This window comes from Botryllus schlosseri, chromosome 4 (genome assembly GCF_051294905.1).
Source record: "Botryllus schlosseri isolate E-star chromosome 4, Bs_hap1, whole genome shotgun sequence".
Classification (NCBI taxonomy): Eukaryota; Metazoa; Chordata; class Ascidiacea; order Stolidobranchia; family Styelidae; genus Botryllus; species Botryllus schlosseri.
In genome coordinates, this window is record NC_137239.1 from 27,559,022 (window position 1) to 27,572,483 (window position 13,462).

The following is a 13,462-nucleotide window of genomic DNA, read 5'->3' on the forward strand; positions in this document are numbered from 1 at the left end:
GCACTCGACAATGCCTATTGTTAGACCCTCAGACGGACTTTTAAATGCCAGATTAACCTCTGTGGTATATAGATCTAAGTGCGACTAGCTAGACTGCGAGACGAGCCTGCCAAGTAGGAATCACCTGTTTGATAGCGCACAGAGACATGGCGACATATGTTGCAGGATCGAGAACGTGAGTATATTGAGTATTTTGGATCCCAAGCTCTATGTTTATCTGAAGAACTGATAAGTGATTGCCTTCATGCAGATAGAGCAGATCGAAAGGCGGACATGTTGTTTGTTTTCATTCACAGATCCACCGCCTGGTCTAAGCATGAACCGGCCGCGATGCGACACCAGAAAACTGACCATTGGTCGAAGATGAAGCACAAGGCAACTACATTCACTGTTAAAATGCCGGAAGCTAGAGTTATCATGAAGCGTACGTATATGCTGTCAGGGCTAGAATCGATTTTCATAATCGAACCACCGTCGAAATTGCACTGCGGTGGTCACTACCGAAGTTTCCTTACTTATGTCTATACACATCACACAAGGTCATGGCCGCTGTTATTGTTTTGGTGTTCGTGGTGTTTCGACTACTATGGTCAATCATTTACACTAGAGTCCAGGGGTGTCATTCATCCGGCCCGCGGCGCGATTCTGAGAAACGGCTGTATTATCCAGCTCATTTCTAACAAATGTTGAGATTTTTAGTACGAAATGCTTTCATTGAATACCCCCTCGAGACAGTAAATGTCGAGTATGTTCATAGCTGATAGCCTCGTTATAACCACCCGGCAGTGGTGCTGCGGTTACACTGTATTAACCATCAGCAGCCAGTCGCAGCCATTGACATTCAATTCCGAGAAGGCAAAATCTGCACAGTGAGTTGTTCACAGTTTAAGTGGAAAAATTGAACCAAAAGTAGTTATTCACTGAAGTGACATCGTCAGTCAGAAACCGGTATATATGCGCGTTAAATGTGGGATATAATTATTACACAAAAATATCATTTAAATATCTGTGGCCCTACTCCTTTTTCGCTTCTGACTTAACAGCTCCTCGGCCTCCAGAGAAACTAGAATCACGATATAATAATAATGAACCAAATTTCAACGACTGCATATGCGTTTACGGTTAAATCACTTGTATTCCTCACACTGCATATAAGACTATACTGTTAGATTACGACAAAAGCAAAGCAATCACAGGAATATGTCAACGTATAACCTCGGTAGATCCGCTGCTGATCCGAAATAGACGAAGTAAATAAAAGACAGCAACACTAGTGAAAGACGGTTATCGTTGTTGGTCCGTGATATATCATAATATATTTTTTATGTGTGTGTCAAGTGTGTGTATACTGTGTAGGCCTAATAATTGAGTAATGAGTATGGCAAGTTTTTGTTGCACTAAAATCGCGAGAAAGTTGCACTTAATTTTTAAAAAAGTTGCAGTAAAAAGTTGCATATATGATTTTTGTTGAATTATTAGGGTATGAGATACTAGAAAGGTTCCGTTGTTTAACCTAGCTCCTGCAGAGCTGTCAAATTTGTTACTTTGCCACTTAACGGCATTTTTTCCAGGCACACAGCAAGAAAATTATGCAACACGGTAATAATTTTTCCCCAAAAAGCTAGACAGCATAGCGATAACCCCTTCCCCCTAAAACAAGTCAAATAACACACCCCAAGCCCCCTAGGTCTGCAAACTTCACCCAAAGCATTACAGAAAAACTCATTCTCGGCAACTTTAACAGAATAAATAGCCCGAAAAAGGTGACCCAGTGAAAATGTAATTTTTGGCGGTCTCGCCTGAGCCTTCGCGAAATGGGAAGCTATCTCAAATTTAAACGACAGAATTAATAAAGCGATCTATTTACGTATTGCTCGGGCACGGCCGTGCTTGTCAGGGATAGTTGGACTTCTTGCTTGCAAGCCATTGTGTCATAGAGAGAGAGAAAGAGAGATGATATTTATAGCATGTTTTTGAATCATTTCTTTACATTTTTACGCAATATTTGATAAAAGTTGTAGTAACAAGTGGCATGCAAAATAGAGAAAAGCTGCAAAAAGTTGCACTATAAAATCCCTCCAAACACCTTAAAACATCATAGTACGTAGATTAGGAGTATCTAGGAAGCCGTCGGAAGCTGTAAAAAAAGTTGCAAAAGTTGCAAAAACTTGCCCTAGTAATGAGTATTCAGGTGAAAAACAAGGGCATGGATTTTGAGGTAACTTTTCGGAATCATTTGACTAGTCCGGCCCGCGAGTGCTCCGAACGTTGGAATCCGGCCCGCGACACAAGTTGAGTTTGACACCCCTGCACTAGACCGATATTCGTTATTGTGATTCCGTATCTGGCGACTGGTTGCACGGCCCACTTTCATTCTAGGCTTTTGCGCGACAGGAATTACGCGAATGACGTGGCGAGCAGGAGCCAATAGATAAGCCGTAGGTAGGAATCATGAAGTTGACCTCGGTCAGACTCGAACTCGCAACCCATTGGTGCTGCATCTGTGGAACGTACTTCTACTATCATGCCGCGTCCGTTTGCTTCAATTTAACAGTTGTACAAATGGTACGCATATTGACCAATAAAGTAAAGGCATTTTTCCGTAGCGCAGGTTCAGAATAAGACGCTAAACTAGAGGTGCTCGGTATTACTCGGGCTCGACTTTATTCGTGTTATAACAGCGGTGGTCGGTGGTGACAACTTCTTGGATATTCCTATTTTATATGGGAATGTAGGAGATCCATAGGCCTTTTGCTGGCTTGTTCAATTGTTTTTTTGCCTCCGCCTGAAGTGTATGGCTTGGTCTGACATATTTTCGTAAACTATGAAAGGCATGATGCTGACCAAATGACCACTGACCATGACCATCGATCTATTAGTGCCCGCGTAACCGTGTGTACATTGTACAATGTACATCAGGTAATCTAAATGTCACAGAAACAGAGTTTCAATAGTATAAATATGAAATTGCTAACAGTAAGACAACCATAAACTTCATTTGCAAATGAGCTATGTTCACATTATCGACATTTCTTTGTCAATAGCCCACAATTGCGTGGCGGTGGGAGATATACCGTCCGCCAATGATAAGTCAATTATAACAATAACGGGTAAGCATGATACGACATCTTACCGCAACTACAGTAATAGCTCTACTGCAAGCCATAGCTTCTATGGTTTAGGCGGAATCAATAGATACAACGATTCACTTATGCATTCAATATTATTGCGATAATCTATAATGATGGTGACTATGTATGCACTTTCACCTCGAAGTCTGGATAACCGAGTCATTTATGCTCCGCATGTGGAATAATATGTATTTTGTAAACATCGCTGGAAATACAATAACGGTTTTCTAAAAGGTCGACTATTGTATAGCCTTTTGTGTCTCGCCATATCATAGTTTCAGCCCCCATCATTGTCTGATTGTAAATGACGATATTCGATACGGCCGGCTCGTGTGTGGTAACATTATTGGACAAGGCAGACGTTTAGAAAATACTTAATTATTAAATATTCTTGTTGATACATATTAAGTATTGTTTGAGCACGAGTGCGGCAATAATATAGTACTGTAAGTGTAGCCTACATCGGTCTCGGCTATACATGTTGAAGTTAATGACAATATATAGTAGTAGTAGAAATAGAATTCACGCCGTCAATTTCTACTAAATTACATATCAGCAGAATTAGCGATTTCCCAGCCGTGTCAAAACTACTTCAGCTGGAAGTAGAAAAATGAAAGGCCATAAAATTACTCAAGTAAATAATTTGAAAAAGTAGATTCGATACAGGGTTCACATACGTTTGGCTGTTAATGGGTTGTTGCTACTTTTAAAATTGTAAGATTATCTTCGCGACTGAGGCAAAATGACTAACGACTATGGGCAGTGATCGCAAACTGTGTGCCGCCAGAGATTCTCAGTTGTGCCACGAATCTTTTTGCAATCTTGGAGAAGAACTGCATAAATATTTAAAATGAGACACTCAGACAACCACATGCTACTTAAAAGCTCCCAAACTGCTTCGATAGATGATAATTGCGTATTGCGTACGTGTGACCATGACCATGAAACCAATCATGACATTGCCGATGAGTAGGGTATAATTGAAATGTTCTAATTGGGCTGCTATGATTAGTTTCGCGTTCTCAATAAATCAAGTCACAAGCAAGAAATCGTCCAGTAAATCATGAGCACGCTGTCTGGACTGCAACATTACTCCCAGGATTTGCTGTTAACAACTTTCGATGGGTGGTAAATCCATTTGGAATCCATGAATCTTACAAAATCTTTTGCATAGGAATATAGCCTATATAACTCTCTATCCCTGTTTTTGCAATAGATGAACAGCTCATCGATTCATGAAACGCCCAATTTCCACGCTGTCTCCACAAAGGATGGGTTTGAGCTGTATCCTTCCCAATACCATGCCATGATTGGTGCAAAAGCAATAGACTTTTATTTCCATTTGCACCTTCATGGCTATGCGAACAGAGTATTTCTGCTTTGACTAAAATTGAAAGTTATAAACGAGAGAGACTACTTGGAATTGAAGACCAAATATGAGTGTTTGTCTGCAATGCAACGTCGTTTTAGTCGTATGCAGCACAGCCATCGTGTTATTAACACGTTAAAACGGTTTTTAAAGCAACTTTCTGGTATAGGTGTGCCGCGAGTTGTCGAGTGTGCCACAAGCCGAAAAAGTTTGGGAACCACGGGACTAGGGCAAGTTTTTGTTGCACCAAAATCCTGAGAATGTTGCTCTTATTTTAACAAGTTGCAATTAAAGTCGCATTTGCATTGTAAAAAGTTTTTTTCAATTATTAGGGAATGAGATACTTGAAACGTTCCGTTGCATAGCCCAACAGGTTATGATTTGTAGGGTATCTGCATGTTCCATTTCTTCCTTCCCCGTTCAATTGATCATATACATGCGTTTTTATGTTCTTTAGGTTTGAAACGTATACATGACAGCATTTTGCTGCCAACTCATGCATAGATGTCCAATTTTGTAATTTCCCATTTCACGGACTTCCTGACGAGACCACCGAAAATTACATTTTACAGTCTACTTCAAGTCGTTTTGACACCTTTCTATCTTTTCATTGTAACGCAGTGTTGTGGTGTTTTGATCTGATAAAATTATAAATAAACTGATACTCATCGTAATATTGTATATTGATTCGTTTTTTACTTCTACAGAAGTTCCGAAAAATACGCAACAGTTCAGAGTAACGGAGGATGGCTCCATCGTCCCTCTGCAGGGGTCGTCGATGGACAACAAAATTGAGCGAAGCTTCAGCGAAGTTCGCCCAGGAAGGTATACGCCAAATTCTGCTGTGCAGAAATTTCATCCCGTTTATCAATCTCGTATGAATATTATATTTGCTGGACACAGTGAACAACCTGCATATCACGATCTTAACATGAATGCAAGCCTGTTATAAAGACTTGTGATCGTTGTTAGTCAATTCTATATGAATATTGTATTGGATGTACATAATAGGGTTTGATTTAAAATGAAATTCAATATTAAAACATGGGTCCTGTTCAAAGCATTTTATTTTTGGTCATGACATGACTAATCTTCAATTGCGACGTCACAGTGGATCTACGTTGTTATATGGCTCCTTAATATCATATTTGAAATTATAGGGTCATAATGACTCCTCTGACAAAAACGTTTCTGACCCCTGTTTTAGACGGACCAAAAATATCTTGGACAAGGACTGGATCGTCATGCAACATGCTACATGTTTTTTCTAATGTATTTACATAATTATGACATAGTTATAAAACTTTTGTAAGTATATAATTTAATTTTATAAATGAAATGAAATGTTTCTAACCAAGAGTTTTAAAACACTTCTTGTTTAAATGCAGCCCTAGATTATACCATCCTAATATCAATGCAAGCAGATATAGTGTGTACTCTAAGAAACTCCATTTATAACGTGGTAATTTCACTTGTAAAAAGCCTTTAATTTTAACCACCTTGGTAACGTTTCGCGACTTCTACAGCTATCAAAAGTCCAGACCGAAACGAAAAACCTCTGTGCCTAACATGTCCCAATATCGCAACCCTTTCAATGACCGCGCCAGGCAAGGATTCAAATACTGGCCGATGCCTCGACCAAAACCGTCATCATGTAAGTACAGCTCTAGACACTTCATCTATTTCCACTCTAAACGGTAATAAAGTTGTAATTCTAAAACTTAGTGAAATCAGGAAGTCATAGTAATGTTCATCATACTCCGTACCGACAACTAACGTAAAATATGGCTTCCGAGATTTCAATAAACGATCAAAAACAACCTAATCTACTTGAGATTCCACGATTGGTTTTTGGACAGTAAAGTATTTGATTCACTTCAGTGTATTTGAATAGTATAGTATATATTGATATTGACATGAACCCAAATATTTTTGACTGAGACTCGTTACGGGTAATCGTCAGCAATTAGTTGAGAATAGGAAATAGCATTGCATATTAACAATCGTGTCATAACATATGACCACACCGGCATGAAATTTCGAATAATTTTGATTAAGAATTCATGTCCTTCTGCCATTGGCATACAGTTTTTGGATAATCCTATTCACAGAGCTTCTTGGAGGTACAGAACTTCAATATATACAATTAAATAGTATATTCAAATTCATGTGGAAATGAACCCGAATATTTTTGGCTGACACTCGTCAGGGGTAAAGCCTAATCGTCAGCAACTATGTGAGAATAGGAAAGAACATTGTATATCATCAATCATATCACAAAACATGACGTCACCGTCATGAAATTTCGTACAATCCTAATCGTGCGGAAAATTATCGAGTTTCGGGTCGTCGGGAGATGCCGTTCACAATTTCATTTTTGTACCTTGGAGACGACTTTCATCAAAATGAGCCAACCAAGTCTGTGCCAACTGAAGGAGTTCGTGCAACATTTAAAATAGTACATTTAGCGCAAGCGCTCTCTTCGCCCTGATTATTCGAAATTGAATGTCGGTGACGTCATATTTGGTAATATGATTGTTAACACACAATGTTCTTTCCAATGCTCTACTATAGTTGCTGACGATTACCCCTGGCGAGTGTCAGCCAAAATTATTCGGGGTTATTTTAATATGATTATATTATTCAATTGTATTTTACTATTATTATAACTGCGTATCATTTGGAGATCAGCTCACTCTTCCTCTGGACCTTCAACACCCTATATCTACAGCATATTTGGTGATGACGATCCCAGATCATCAAAACAACTTGAAATGAGCAACTGGTAAGGTGATACCTACCGCATACTTTCAGATGGAAAATATGGTATGGGAAGTTACAAATCGGTACTGGGACTTGGCGATGCCGTGAGGACGTAAACCACGACCTGACCATTGATGTCCGACTGCACGAGAGATATATCAAACGCCTTACTGCATACACACAGCACTATTTTGTGTACATAAGCTTCTGCATTTTCCAGTTGTTCCTGGGCGTATTGCGATCACTGCAAATGTCAAGAATTTTTATCGTTGTTTTTGATATACGAATTACATTCAATGTTTCCAGATAAGTGAACTATCATGTTGTGCGCTTCTATTAAGTAAGGTGGATTATGCCGCACGAATGAAATATTCATAATGGCGAAATCACGGAATTCGCGACGTAGACTATACTGACATGCAGATCCATAAAGAAAAAGCAACTTTTGTAGTTTTGATTTCGATTTACATCAGGATACGCCGATTTTAAAGTTACTTACACAGGAAGAGAATTTAAGGCGTCTTTTGCTCCAAACTTTCGAGTCGCAGTCGTGTCAAAGTAGATTTTAAGTGGCTTAGGTGGTCGGCAGCAACGGACTACTACTGCTCTGTCGGAGTACTCAACAGAGATGGAAAAGGTAGCCATCGTTGGTTCTCAAGTAGAAGTAGAACTACCGTCCTAAATTTCCACTCAGGCAGAAGTAGAGATTTACAGTTATGTAAATAAGTACGTATTTTAGGGCTGGCTTTGACTAAAAATGAAAACTGTTAAGTAGAAGTTGAAGTAGTCTAAAAATATAATTGCTCGAGTCAGTATAGTGCAAGTACGCAGAATCTACTTAATTCCGCCGAAAAGTAGGTCTATAGGCCTACTTCGTTACTGATCGCCTCTGGTAGGATTTGTCAACTAGCATTGTCAACTATAATTAGTTAAATTTTTTGACTACACTTCCACTTCTATGCGTTCAGCGTTCAGACTTTTGAGCACAACTAGTCAACTAGGCCTATAGAAGTCCTTACATACTTGAAAATTGCTACTGACGACACGTGGTAACTTACGCAACTTGTATCTACGGCTTCCCCGCCAAGAGCTAGGATTTTATGATGAATAACTTTTCATGATTCGGAGGTTTAAACCGATTGGAAGGAACCTCTGAGAAGTGGGAAAGTTTGAATTCATTCCCAGTCCCCTGGATCACGAATTATAAGCACATTCGCGTACTTTGCACCTATATTCCACCTATGAGTCGTAAAGTTTCGTGCAGAAAACACTTCGTCCGATCCGGAAGGCAGAATCGGTGGCATACAGAATTACTACTAGGCAGGTCTGATAATTAGGTCAATACCATGATGAAAAATCGATTCCAAACCGTGTAATGGTAGATGAGAAAATTCGTATACAATTCAAATTTACAAATTCGTTTACACCTCTCTGCCATATTAGTGTTTCGAAAAGCCTAGGTTGATGGTGAGCCGAGCCAAAAAAGTACGCTGTAAAGAAACAAGTTGCGGGCGCATGCAAAGCGAGAGAGACTGATGGTGGAAGAATGCGTGCATGGAAGTCGTTAGTAATATGATGAATAAATACAAGTGACTTCCACGAGTTGAAATTAACTCAGCTATATATGTTCATTAAATACTTTCCAGGAACATGTGGAAGACTCGTGCATAGCCCATGTCTCATCAAAACTGCGCTCCTAGTCTAAAAAAGGTGGGTGTTCACAACCGTGTATCATACGGGTGTGAATATACACTTGAGTCACACGGAGCCAGAACCTGCCTCAGACTTCCACCATACGGGTATAAATCAAACACATGAGGTGTTTTCACTATGGTACACCCTTAGGTGACCATGATACATTTACACCCCATAGCATCGCCTCCAACAGGGGTGTCTTTTAATTTATCCCACCACTGCAATTTCAAGTCATCAAGTCATTAGTGCCGACTAAATCGTTGCATATGGTACAGGTTCCAATAGGTCATTTGCAGGACTTCGATCACGTGACTAGATACGCATAGCAACCACAAATTGGTTAGCACGCTACTTTCCCGCGCACCTGCTTCCGTGCTAAATATCGCATAGTGTACTGTTGATTTCTGGTTGTAAACGTTTCGGAAATTTGTTGTAGAAGTCATCAGAGATTCACCTATGCTAGATGTCAATCCTGTACAAAGCATTTAGAATGATATCGTCAGAATTACGCAGAAATCCATCGGTAACGTAGTCGTATTACGGTACTCAACTCTGATCATATGTACTTAAATTTATGCATTTGAAGTAAAGCGATTGGTTTATATTATGGTAAGAGTATTTGTTAGTTCAAGCAGTACTATTTGTCTGTTAAGGAGCCTGATTTTGGATGGAAGATATGACTGAAGCAGCTGGGACCCGCAAGGATCAGGATATACTGTCTGCTGGTTTGGGTGCTGTCGTGCTGCCATAAAACAATGTCGCTGAACCCATCGGACGTATCTTTTGAGAGAACCTGCCATCAAGACTAAACAAAGCAGTGTACTTTATTGTTGCCTTATACAATGCCGATTTTATTAGCACTATTTCGCAACTGCGATTGAAGTGGATTTAGAAAATCACACGCGATTTTGATAAATAGTTGATGTCACATGTGCGATATTTAGCGAACTAAGGGAAGTAACTGTCAAATAAATCTTAGAGCAGCTCAACCGCAGGGACAAGATCGGCCATCCTATACCCAGAGGTGGTCAACGTGGTCATTGTTGGTAGCTGAGCAGAAGTAACGCCGTAATTTATACTCCAGTACAAGTAGCACTAATTACTTCCAGGACATGTCCAAAGTACTTCAAGTGGAAGTAGAAATGAATTTCTGAAAAGTAGTCAAGAAATTCGTTACATGAAGTAGATTTGGTTGAGGGTCACTTAGTTTTAGAAATTGATGCCACGTGACAACTGTAAACATTGCATGGTGCATTTTCTTGATCAACGCAAAAGGGTAATGACACCACAAATAGGTGCAATTTTCAAAAATTAATTTGATTACCGTGGTACTGGGGCTATTTTGCCCAGTTGTTATGCCAACCTCACGCTTGAAGGGGATGCAATCATGCGCCAAAGCTACTTTCTAGTTGACAAAATCCCAAATCTGACAAAAAAGTACTACCTTAAAAGTGTCAAGTAGAAGTGGAAGTAGCCTAAACTCATAATGACGCTAGTACTCAGGTAAAAGAGTGCTTCGTTGCTGACCCCCTCTGTGTATTGGTTCAATCAACTCAGAATCATCCTCTAAAGACGACGAACATTGTTTCTTTTGCATTGACTCCGCAATATTCTGAACTTATGATATTCTTTGATTCATTGAATTTACAAATAAACTTGCAAAGAAGTGCAATGTATTAATTTTTGTTTTGCATTCGATACCCAGAGCATAGGAGATAGTTGAAGAAAAATGCATGCCAACCTTATCAAGTTGAATAACTGCCGAGACTCTTATGCCTATGTATTTTCCTCTACCTTCATAGCCACTTGTCTAGACAGATTCATAGCATCTACGGAAGAGCGCTTATCTTGCTGAACACAAATGAAATATCATTTTCAAAGCAGACATCAACATCGGAAAAGAAGTTCAGGACAGTTAGTCAGTGGTCAGATCATCTGCTGACATTTTCTGTTGGCATGAAACCACGCTGCCTTCTACCGCATGACCAAATTTTATGTGGTGACCATAATTGGGTCCAGGCTGAATTTTTGTTGAGGGCATCATCAATTTCTTAGTTGCCTACGTTCGGCTCTCTTGGGATAATCCATCATATCATTAATTCGTATACATGTGGTAGAGCCATGTCTTGAAACTCAAGATATTTGCACTGTGCCAAACAGTGAAGTTATCCAAACCAGGCAATCAATCAAGTAATCCAGGCCTCGAAACAGTTTGTTGCACCCTCAATTGGCGCTGATGATCATTTTTCTTCGGGCAGTGGCACTTGGCAGCCTGACAGAATGATCAATAACTTGTAATATAGGTGTAGAGGTCTATATATTTTGAATTGTTTAACTGAGAAGCCATACAATAGCATAGGATGTTTAATATATATATGGTATGTAGCACATTGCATAAATTCCTAACACATCAACGTACTGGCAGTCATTGTCTCTAGGCTTAAAAATGGCAGTATCTTAAATATATTGCAATCGATATCAATCATCAAAATACTGCAATGATTACCAACTACCACTACAATCCAACTATGGTATAGTATACTATCCACACCTAACTTAATGCTGCAATAAATATCACGCAGTCAATGTCCTGCAATGTCGAATTTTGTGTCATAAAATCATAGTTGACTACCAAATAACGGCTACAATGTCGATATTTTGACGCAAGGAGTTTACATAGTTCATGAATCAAAGACATCCAACAGTTTTAAATCCTTGCGCATTTCCATGACACTATTATAAAACGTTTCCAGCCCGAAAACGATAATATACTGTATCCGAAATACGGCTACGTTAACAAGGGATTTCCGCATAATTCTGACGATATCATTCTACATGCTTTGTACAGGATTGGCATCTAGCATAGGTAAATCTCTGATGACTTCTACAACAAATTTCCGAAATGTTTACAACCAGAAATCAACAGTACACTATGCGATATTTAGCACTGAAGCAGGTGCGACAGAAAGTAGCGTGCTGACCAATTTGTGGTTGCTATGTGTATCTAGTCACGTGATCGAAGTCCTGCAAATGGCCTATTAGACCAGAGGTCTCAAACACGCGGCCCGCGGGCCGCATGCGGCCCGCGACGGCATTTTGAAATTTCAAGTATTCATCAAAATATTCATGCGCTATATATCTTTTCAGATACAAGAACCTGAAGTTCACCCTAAAACTACCATAACAATCACTGAAATCTCAACTAACTCACTGTCACATCATTTTTAAAAGCTACCATTGCGGTAGAAGATCAGCTATTTACGTCACATTTCTAGATCATGATGATAAAACATTACCCGTTGATGATTCCTGACTGAAAATTGTGATTTGGTTTGGTGCGACCTTTCGTCAAATTATTCTCTATTTTGGATTGACTGGGTGAATAAATAAAAACGACGCGAGTTGAGTCGGGTCAAGCGTTAAACCAGAGAAGGGCTTGCGACTCGCAACGGGGACTTGGTAATCCTATGGACGCAACAATCTATGAAACTGTCATGGGGAATAGTAATACATCAAAAGGTCGTAGTTTACGTTGCGTAGGGTATATAGATAGCTATCTAATCAAGCCAGTCTGGCACCATTGGCATTCTGTGACCCCCCGTGACGCATAGTTGGTTACATGCTGGGTGTTTTTGTTCTCTGTTTCAATGTTATGATCTGTGGCGAGTAAGGTAATAGTATGCTCCATAATTGTAACACCAATGCATTCTTTGGCGATTGGACATTTCTGTTCCAGGGGTTCTTAACCAGGGTCCGTAGACACCATCGGGGTACGAAGAACCACATCAGGGGCTACGAGATGTATTGTCGAATTAGGCCTATATGCTGTGGAATGTTATCTTGGCCAATTTATTCTGATATCAGATCAATCTTCAGTACATTTAAAAATATTCTACATAAAATCGTGGCACGGCAAAGGTCCAATACCTGCAATATTATAACCCGACAGTTTTACGATATCATGATCAATCGCCACGCATGATGTCTATAACTCATTATTTTAACAAATTATGCCCGGCACAAAAACAAGTTTATCAAATATTTGAAAATGTCATTTTTTTCGTATCAAGCGTGAATGTTACAATCGTGAATTACATTTCCACGATGTTTGTGGAATGCCTGTCTGCAAGATCCCGTTAAAGAAGGCCTATACTTGGAAACCATACATTGAATAGCCGTATCATTGATGCTGCGGCCCGCGGCGTCATCAAAAGTAGGAAATTGGCCCGCGAGCACACTTGAGTTTGAGACCTCTGTATTAGACCATTCCCATCCTGGACGACAAAAGTTTAAACCACCACATTCACAAATCTTCTGAAATTTGATACATGCATAGATTAGTTAATTTCGACCACAATAAAGTTTAGTTGAGGAAAATTGAACTCCGGGGTTAAAAGTTATGTAATTTTGAAAGTTGACGATTTTCTGCTCATTGCGGCTCTGCAGCATTCAGGTTTTATCAATGCAACATTCGAAAAGGTGTAAACAGATGTTGGATTACAGT

The 13,462-nt window shown here is 39.5% G+C and overlaps 1 protein-coding gene and 1 long non-coding RNA gene across 2 annotated transcripts in view; both read left to right on the top strand.

The window, feature by feature from the left end:
* Positions 1–13,462, top strand: part of LOC145438386 (uncharacterized) — a 226,414-nt gene that overhangs the window by 135,324 nt on the left and 77,628 nt on the right. The gene's annotated exons all lie outside the window — the stretch shown is intronic.
* LOC145438383 (uncharacterized) lies at positions 16–7,573 on the top strand. The gene is made up of 5 exons (XM_080315791.1): positions 16–175; positions 297–424; positions 5,208–5,325; positions 6,027–6,154; positions 7,315–7,573. Exons 1-5 carry the CDS (start codon positions 147–149, stop codon positions 7,377–7,379), a joined length of 468 nt encoding a protein of 155 aa, XP_080171917.1. The 5' UTR covers positions 16–146; the 3' UTR covers positions 7,380–7,573.